The 9,459-nt window shown below is 41.9% G+C and overlaps 1 protein-coding gene across 17 annotated transcripts; it reads right to left on the reverse strand.

Annotated features, from left to right (window-relative positions):
- Window positions 1-1,753: 1,753 nt before the first annotated feature.
- On the reverse strand, window positions 1,754-8,600 carry LOC123139152 (uncharacterized). Of its 17 annotated transcripts, none has more exons than XR_006469483.1 (11): window positions 8,182-8,600; window positions 8,023-8,082; window positions 7,740-7,800; window positions 6,746-6,816; window positions 6,516-6,657; window positions 5,778-5,829; window positions 5,366-5,620; window positions 5,204-5,264; window positions 3,375-3,639; window positions 3,113-3,274; window positions 1,754-2,361 (listed from the first exon to the last, which is right to left on the reverse strand). XR_006469483.1 is itself a non-coding variant. In XM_044558954.1 (8 exons), exons 6-8 carry the CDS (start codon window positions 5,603-5,605, stop codon window positions 1,945-1,947), a joined length of 660 nt encoding a protein of 219 aa, XP_044414889.1. In that variant the 5' UTR covers window positions 5,606-5,620; window positions 6,516-6,657; window positions 6,746-6,816; window positions 7,740-7,800; window positions 8,023-8,088; window positions 8,182-8,596; the 3' UTR covers window positions 1,754-1,944. The 17 variants fall into 17 exon arrangements, 2 of the variants coding, with proteins under 2 accessions (XP_044414889.1, XP_044414897.1); XR_006469475.1 differs by having other exon boundaries at window positions 5,424-5,620; window positions 8,023-8,088; window positions 8,182-8,599; XR_006469468.1 differs by having other exon boundaries at window positions 5,778-5,826; window positions 8,023-8,088; window positions 8,182-8,598.
- Window positions 8,601-9,459: the final 859 nt, after the last annotated feature.

Consider the following 9,459-nt stretch of genomic DNA (forward strand, 5'->3'; position numbering starts at 1 on the left):
GTAGTAAATTGCTAGTGGTTTTTTCTGGTTTTTTGCTGCATAATATGAAAAGAAAATAAAAGTGCTCGAAAGAGGATTCGAACCCAGGTCTATGTAATACCTATCGAGCCTAATAACCAACTAAGCCACCTTTTGTTGTTGTTTATTGTAGAATGACAATGTTATTTGAACCTTCCTTATTTCTACCATATCAAAAGAAAAAAATAAAGTTTGGCTTGGTAACTTTGGCAATGACCAGCGTGATAATTATGGTCTGAGTAACATGATAACTATACCATGATAAGGCTGGTAACTACAGTACGAGAAGGTTAAAAGCATGGGAAAGTATGGTAATTTAACATAGAAATTACCGGTGAAATGTTTCAAAAACTTTTTTCCCTTGGATGAAAGACACCATGGTGTTTAAACGTAAAATATTAGTTCTCAAGTCTGCGAAGATACATCATCATGCTATTTACACAGAAATTATCGGGTGTATGTTTTTCAACAAAAAAGTTTCATGTCAAGAGTTACAGTGGCGTTTGTATGGGAGTTATCAATTTTGTATGTTTCTATTGCCATGTTATTTACACAGAAATTAGCGGGGCATCACCCACCCCCCCCCCCCTCGCCACAGTCGCCATATTACCAGGATCGGGTACATAAGTTATCAAGTCTGCGATGTGTGAGTTATCATGTTATTTGCATAAGAGTTATCGTGGTATGTTTCAACGACTCCCCCCACCCCTACCCCCACCGACAAAGTTACCAGGACTGGGTACATAATTTATCATGTCTACAATGTGTGATTTATCATTTTATTTGCATGGAAGTTACCGTGGTATGTTTCAACGACTCCCCCCACCCCTACCTCCACCGACAAAGTTACCAGGACTGGTTACATAATTTATCATGTCTACGATGTATGAGTTATCATGTTATTTGCATAAAAAGTTATCAGGACAGTGATGCGTAAAACTATCATCATATTTACACAGAAGTTATCGAGAGTACATTTCATCAAAACCCCTCCCTCCGGCGGAGGGAAAAGTTATCATGTTTGCGGTGCGTAAATTATTGGGGGTATATTTCAGCACCCCTTCTCGCCAAAGTTACCAGGACCGGGGTACATAAGTTATCGGGTCTCTGATGTCTGAGTTACCATGTTGTTCACATCAGAGTAACTGGGAATATTTCATCAACATCCTAATTATGATGCTATTTATGCATAAGTTACCGATGAAAATCTTACGTGAACCAGAAAAATGCATTGGGTGTCATCAAATCAAAATAAAAGTCACCAAACACATGACTTAACAAACCAGCTGACTTGAGTTCAAACATACAAAAGACTCGTAATTAGGATCCACAATTTGTTGTAGGGAGAAACACGTTGACCATTTAACTTGCGTATTTTAAATAGCTGAAGGTCATTTCGTTAGAAAACTACAAACGGAAGTACAGTTGGTTAGCTGGGCCGAAGCATTAGTCTCTTCTCTAGACGGCCAGGGATCGAGTCCCAACCAAAGTTTCAGATCGCGGCCTAAGGCATTTAGCGGCTGGCTCTGTGCCAACGCTACAGACGCTATCGCCGGCTATAGCGGCCGCTAAGCCATTTCGCGGCTACAGTACTTTTGCATGTATATCATGCATCTATACTAATACATGTGCATATTTTTCTCAGGAAACAGGGTATTTTCAGTAGAAAACAGAGGATTCTCAATATAAATTTGAACATAACAAGTACAGAAGAGATCTGCAGCAGTTCAACAAATAAATAAAAACATAAATTCAAGACTGCATCAAGCATAACATCAGCAGTTCGGCAGAAGTTAAGTAACAACAGCAGCATGTCCATAGTCCATTACATGCATCACAAAGTCTTCAGAATTCATTTGTCAAAAGCACACAGGAAAGGATAGAATCATGAGCGCCAAAACGAACTTCATAAAGAAACCGACAAGCTCACATGTCAGAACCAGAACTCATGTTGGTGTCCTCGTCGTCGTCACTTTCTGAAGCAGAGGAAGCAGAGAGCAGATCTTCTTGAGGAGTAACAGGGATCATCATCTTCTTCTTCTTACCATAGACACCCCTCTTCCTTTTAAGGGGATTAATAGCAGAAGTTCCTGGTCCAGCATGCGAGCTTGCATATGGAATTTCTTGATCTTGATCTTCACCTTCAACTTGTTCTTCATCACCATTAGGCACCACACCAGTGATCCATTCATTCTCATCATCTTCTAAAACATCTACCACCTGCTTCTCAATGGGGTCCTTGAGTTTGTTTAGTTTCTTGTCCTTCAGTTTGGAGTTGAACTTGATGAAAACAAGGTCACTCATCTTGTCATGCACCAGCCTGCTGCGTCTCTTTGTGTGAACCTACAAAATGAACAAATGAAGAGTGTGAACAAAAACCATGAATCCAATATAAAGATCTCAAGGGCTGCAGCAAGCATAACATCACCAGATAAATAGAAGAAGTATAATAGAGGTCAGCAGAAGTTCAATATATAAATATAAGTATAAATTCAGTCTCAAGGTCTACAGCAAGTATAACATCACTAGTTCTGCACTTAAGTTCATAGAGAAATTGACAGCATCACAGTCTTCAAAATGGAATGAACAATGCATTTGAGTGGGTTACTGAGAAGCAAATCATGGTCTTCTTGTCATGTCCATAATCAGACACAATACACTACAAAGCACCTCACTGTTACACTCACATGAAAAAATAATAAAAACCCTGTTATTCTATTTACACAGGTTATGGAAGTAGCCAAGAAGACAACAATATCTTTATTCTTTACACAAGTTCTTGAGCTGTGACTTATTCATTTAACACAAGCAAATTAAAGCAGCAGATCAAGGCATCACAGACCATCATCTAAAGAAAAATTTGAGTGGCAGATCTGAATATTCTACCAATGAGCTATGTTGAAAACCTAAGCTACAATCTAAACCTACAACTACAAGTCTACAATGCAATCCCAAGAGCCTACAATCTGAATCAACAGAGCCTACAATCTGAATCAACAAACAAGTCTAAATCCCAGAGCCTACAATCTGAATCAACAAACAAGTCTGAATATTCTACAAATGAGCTATGGAAAGAATCGTAGGACTCATGTACCTCCTGGCGATGTGCTTGCCCCGGCTGCTGGAACCGTTTGAGACTGAGACTGAGATGTCATCGTGGTCGTAGAGGCGACGTCGTGCAGAGGCCCCTCGTCGCCGGTCGCCTTTCCACCTCCCCCGCAACCGAATCTGGCTTCCAACGAAGCAACAGTCGGCACTGCTGGGAAGAACAGCGCAGCCGCCGCAAACTTTTTAGTGGGAGGGAGAGAAGGGAATGGGGGACACGAGCTAGGTTTTCTGGAGGCGGTATTATATACCATCGCGAATTTGGGCCGTTCTGATCTGTTTGGGGCATTTGGGCCCTTGTGTTTCAGTCTTTCGGCCCATGCCCGCGATTTTGCAGCGATAGCGAAGTCAAATAGCGTCGTTTCACGCGTGATCGCGCGGTTAGCGGCAGATCGCGTTTTTTATGGGATTGCGTCGCGGGAAGGGTTCCAGCACGCGATCGCGCCGCGATCGCGCTGTTTTCGCCCGCGATCTGAAACTTTGGTCCCAACCGACGCAAGTATTTTTTGTGAAGCGCTGCATAAGAAAAACGGTTCAGCGACGCAGGAGAATCGGAGGGACCGGCAGTCGAGGGAACTCGTACGAACGAGCGGTGCATAAAAAAAACGATTCAGCGACGGGAGGAAAAGAAAATCGCTGAACAAAATCGTCCGTGCCTGTCGCTAATCACCAGTCGACTGGTGGTTAGATTTCTCGTAAAATGTTTCAAACATCACAATTGGAAAAAAGGCCTTACTAACCAAATAACGATTAAAATTTTGAAGTAAATTATATGCCTAGAAACCAAATAAGAACTATACTGGAAATATTTATGAATTACTACGACTAATCAGACTACTTTAATATGAGGCCGTAATAAAGAATAATCATTGTAGGTGATCTGATATTATGTTCGACTAATAAAATAAGATAAGGACAGAGAGGTAATGGATTTCACCAACAAAATCAAGCTAAACAATTAAGCTAGCAAACCAGTCCGACCTATTACATATCCCACATGGACAGTAGCACCTACATACTGAAGCAACACAACTGACAACAAAAATCCCCATATATGAACATCACAACCTGTTGGCATTAATTAAACAAAAATTAAACCTGAAAGAAGAAGTCAAATGATATATATTCTACAACATTAACAAATGGGTGACAACATCAAGAAAATAATGATGGTGTGTAGAGGTGAAAGGCACACGAACACAAAATTGATCCGAGAATGTAGAAGTCAAATGGAAATAAATAGCTCCAGATATCTCGATCCAATAACTACAACAAATATTGCTTTAGGAATTTGTGCCAAGGGCGGTTTACAAACAATCGCCGGTGAAATTCCTATTGATCAATATTGAATTCTTCATTAACATATTGAAGAGGTAGTTGGCAGAAGACTTCGCTCTCAAACAAGCATGTTAGCATTAGTTTTGCACAACAGGCTGGTAGGGTGGGAATATATAAGATGTTAATCAAAATCTTAAAGCATGCAAAATACATCTGGTACAAATAATTCTACTTATATTAGCTGATGATACGAATACATATCATTGGCGATTATCATAACATCTTCCATTTGAAAACATTTTATTCAAATTGAAACAAAAAAGACACAAACTCACATATCATCCAAGAATACATGTTTAAGTTCAGTATTAGACCGTCAGTCAAATGATGAAAATACACATTTTACAGTTAATATCAGAGAAGACTAACAAATAACCCCCAAGAGAAAGGATATACAATGCATTTATGATTAATTGTTCGTTAGTGGACTCTGATTCTTAGATGCCACTCATGTCACCAAGTGAAGGGCTTCAAAATAGATGTGCATGAACACACTACTTTTATAATATACACATCGTCATGCATAGGAGGTTCAGACTTGAAACATTTGTAATATCGAAGATATAAGACTTCAGAGTAACACTCACCATATCAAAAGCAAGTAAATAGTCCATGCACAAGATATAATGATTCGTCAGTGAATGCACACCCATGTGCCATATAAAGCTCACACATTTCCAGCCCACACAAACAAAAAAGAAGGCTTTGAAAACTGAAGCGACCATGTGGGGGTGCTGCTTACCCAAGGAGCCGAGCTCTCGACCATGGATGCCCTGGTCGTTGTCCTCCTCCACAAAGGGTGCCTGCAGCTCCGAATATATCGAACAAACAAGTAAGTAATATGGAGGTGACAGTATAGGGAAAATAATCTTTCCCATGATATGACACAAGAGTATAATCTTACAATAATTAGCAGTAGCTAATTGGACTTGATCCAGCACAGAAGCACATCAAGCACTGACCAAATGACAATCATGACGCCTTCAGATTGAAGTAATCTGTGGCATGTATGGACGGATTGGCAGAGAACTTCTACAGCCAACGCTTGAGACCGATCAGCATGCACACACACTTCAGGTTGGCGGAGAACTTCTACACCCAATGCTTGAGACTGATGGCATGGGCACACCAAGTGTGCCACCATGATATTGCTTCTGCCCTGCATGCACAACAGAAGCCCTTCAAACAGAGAACCAAAAAACAACTCTAAGTTGTGAAGCACTCCAACTTCATCAAAAAACGACCAGGAAAAAGTATATATCTAGCCTGAAATTCCAAGGTATCTGTATAAGTACAACATAAACCAAAAGATTTACCAGCTTCAAAGTAGTTAGCTTTCCTTCTCCTAAAAATAGAAGGATTTACCTGCTACAATAAACATATATTCCTGCCATAAATAAATAAAGATAATGTGTGATAGACTGACAATTGAAACTGACGTCTTTGTGTCGCTTAGTTACTATGATCTTGATATACATATACATTTATATTCAGAGTTCTCATTTCAGAAGGAATATAACATATATGTAGCGCAGTGAAGGCTGCACTTCTAGCATTAGGTTTTTTCTCCAATAATTTATTATTGACATCATCATCAGGTCATCGGAGCCATGCACCCGCATAGCCATTGCCTGTCCTCTTTGGCGAATTTATACAAAATTCATAGCATCAGAAAGCTATTGTTAGAAACTACTAAGCTATACAAACTGAACACTATTGCCCTAGAAATTTACTCATATCTTGCACAGACAACTCACAGAAAATGATCTTTAGTCACTTTAATTATTTTGCATATACTGAAATCAATTATACAAAAAAAATGATAACGTCGTTATCAGGCTTGAAGGAAATCACTTGAGTATTCGCTTGGGGAAAATTGTTCACATATGAATTAAGAGAGATGAATCTACATCCTTTTAATACATCTAATGCACTATGTCAAAAACAATTTTTTGAAATTGCATTTCAGTCTGTTTAGAATTAGTACTGTAGTTTTTTCAGAGGGGGCATTTGTACTGTGGAGGAATTAACTGCAATCAGAGGATAATACATACATCAATATCAGTGAGCTGAGCTTGGAAAGTGACTTGGGGATTCTTCCAGTGATTATCGGCATACAAATCCAAACCGATTAATTTCTTCAGTTTGCCCAATTCTTTTGGGATCTCGCCATTGAGGTTGTTCCTGTACAGCTCCCTGCAAATCAAGTTCCAAATGAGAAAATCAAACCATTTTGTTCTGTTCAAATAACAGAAACAAGGGAATTCATTGTAGGAGCACATACAGGTACTAAAGATTCACAAGACGGCTGAGCTCAGGGACGATGGAGCCAGAGTTGTTGGGGTTGCCTAAACCCTGCAGAAGTTTACCACAAAGAGTGTCATGCAACCAGGTCATCCAACCAACATGATGCAATATTGTTGAACTATGAGAGACGCCACGTTATTGATTACACTTGCAAGCTATTTATTTCTTACAAAAATCAGCCCTTTTAAACAGTAGTGTGATTATTCAGTTATTGCTTATAAGCTAGCAATCCCTAGAAGCAAGTGGTGGAGCAAAGACCATGGATATCCTTGCCAGCACGCAAGCAATTTGACCTAGTAGTTAGAAGCGAGTTGGGTTTCTAGGTTAATGTGAGCAAGCGCAGGAAAATCCTCGAAGCTCTGTTTGGCTAAATACAACACCTAGGTCTTGACAGATACAGCAGAAGGTGACAATGCACAACCAATTCCAACCATCTCTGTGCTTTGCACATATAAAAATTATAGCATCTCGAATCTGCAGATCTGTATACTTCTTTCTTTTGTACTGTGTACCAGCTCTTTGTTCTGAATCCAAGTGACACTAAACATTAATACATGCACAATATCAAATCAACGTAAAGGAAATAAGGGGGTAAATCAGCTAGTTGATGCAATAACCAAACCCTGGCATAACATGATGCCTAAAAATCATATGGAAGATGTAGGATTTATGTGCAAACCCCAAAGAGAACTGGCTGGCTAATCTAGCTCTTTCACTTAATAAACCCAAGAAAGCCTGAGGCTTACATAAAAATTTTCTTTAATAAGCATACAAGGGTCATCCCTATATAGCAATTTCTTCTACTAAATCCCTATCTATCAAGCGCCTCCTCTCTTAAAAAAATGTGGCAGGGCTTTCTAATCAATCAAGCAACTGGAAGAACATGATGCACCAAAGAGAACTGCTAATTAGGGAGCCATACTTGCATCAAACCTAATGAGTAAAATAAATTAGGGGGCTAAGTCAGCTACCTGAACACCCAAGATGTGCTCCACGCACACATGAGGCTGCAATCCACAACAAGCATGGTACCTGCAAAACAAATTAGGCAGCACATAAACAATACAGTGTCAATCAGGTGAAGAGGAAGCACATAAAAATGAAAGAAGCAAAAGAAGAAAATGAACGCCCAGCAAGCAGCCAAAATAGCCCAGCAGAGGCAAGAAGAAGAAACCAAAAGAGGAACAGGAGATGCAAAAGGATCCAAACGCAAAAAGATTCGGGGGAGATCAAATCCACTGGTGCGGGACTCACCTCAACCAGGCCACACGAGGTACCTTCTATAGCTCACCAATCCGCAGCAACCGGACCATGCTGAGGCTAAAATTAACAAACCTAATCAGATCCCTACGAATCACGATAAATAGACCTAGATAAGTAGCGGGAAAGAGGAACCAGCGTCTCCCTCCTCACCTGCTCTGCTCAGTCACGCCATGGCCGACCTTGCAGGCGGCTCCTTGGCGATCTGGACGCAACACCTGACCTGCTCGGCCACGGTGGCCCTCCTTGTCCTGGCTCTTGATAAGGGGAGGAGGAGAGGAGAGGGTGGGGGCGCTCCTCCTGCCGTGTGCACGCGAGGACACGGCGACGACGCCGGGGAAGTGGACGGCGGGCTTCCGGTGGGCTGGTGAAGGAGACGGCGGCGGCGTGGGTTAGGGATTGGGTGGAGGAGACGTAGAGGAGGAGGAGGGACGAGCGAGTGCGGGAGGAGGCGGCGGCTAGGTCTCCGTCCTGAGAACGACGGCAAATCGAAGGGGACGCGAGTCGGCGGCGAGCGGAGAAGACAAGAGAGGAGGGGACGAATGGGGAGCACGAAAGGGCAAGCCAGCCGCCCGCACCCACCTCATGGACTCCCTCATCCAACCAGCGTACAGCACGCACAGTGCCACCGCATGAAAACCCAAAAATGCCCTCGGCGGGCCGTGGTAATTACCGGCGGTGGCAAGATATTTACCCGCTGGATTCGTCGGGACGAGCCGCACGGGACGCTTCGCTAGACCCAGCCACCGACAGACGGGACCCACACGTGAGCTACTCCACAGATCAGCGAGACCGGAATGAGTCCGCGAAGTGACAGAGAACCGCGGAAGGGCGGTAACTATTCATTGCTACAACACCGTTTTTTGATCCGGCGGTCCAGATCGTCCGGGGGCTTGATCCGACGGCTAGAATAGCATCAAGAAAACGGATCGGATGGCCAGAATCAATTGAACTCTGAGGAGGCGCGGGAAGCACTCGATCCCTTATTTCTCGATATAAAGACTGGTCCTCACACTGTCCTCTAGGGACCGGCCACTGTGCCCTTAAGCGAAGTCATGTCCCTTTTGCCCTTGGGTTGACGAAGATTGGCTGATTATGCCTCACTCGCGATTCACAGAGCAAGGCCTTTTCTCTTCCATTTCTTTTTAGTTTCACAAATTTCAATATTTATTCAAATAAATAAAAAAATTATTCAAAGAACTCATAAATCATTGAAATCATTCATAATTCATTCAATCAAATTAAACTTCATTCAAATTTTAGGACGTTTTACATCTTTTTAAACAGAATTTAAAATTTGAAAATAACCCCAACTATGTCGCCGTCCCTGCCGCTGAGGTTGATGACATCCGCTTCTCGTCTTCGGCACCATAGTCGTCATCGTTGATGTTGTCCAGGAACATGAGCTTGTAGTCGGCCGCGTGCATCCGC

The sequence above is a fragment of the Triticum aestivum genome, chromosome 1B, assembly GCF_018294505.1.
Source record: "Triticum aestivum cultivar Chinese Spring chromosome 1B, IWGSC CS RefSeq v2.1, whole genome shotgun sequence".
NCBI classification, from domain to species: domain Eukaryota; kingdom Viridiplantae; phylum Streptophyta; class Magnoliopsida; order Poales; family Poaceae; genus Triticum; species Triticum aestivum.

Bases quoted from the DNA above. Each gene is read 5' to 3' on its own strand.
- LOC123139152 (XM_044558954.1), bottom strand. From the start codon at position 5,605: ATGGTGGCACACTTGGTGTGCCCATGCCATCAGTCTCAAGCATTGGGT. The intron at 5,265-5,423 runs GTCAGTGCTTGA...TCGGAGCTGCAG, and splicing joins GGCGTCATGATTGTCATTTG to GCACCCTTTGTGGAGGAGGA. The intron at 2,362-5,203 runs GTAAGCAGCACC...TTCATTTTGTAG, and splicing joins TCGAGAGCTCGGCTCCTTGG to GTTCACACAAAGAGACGCAG.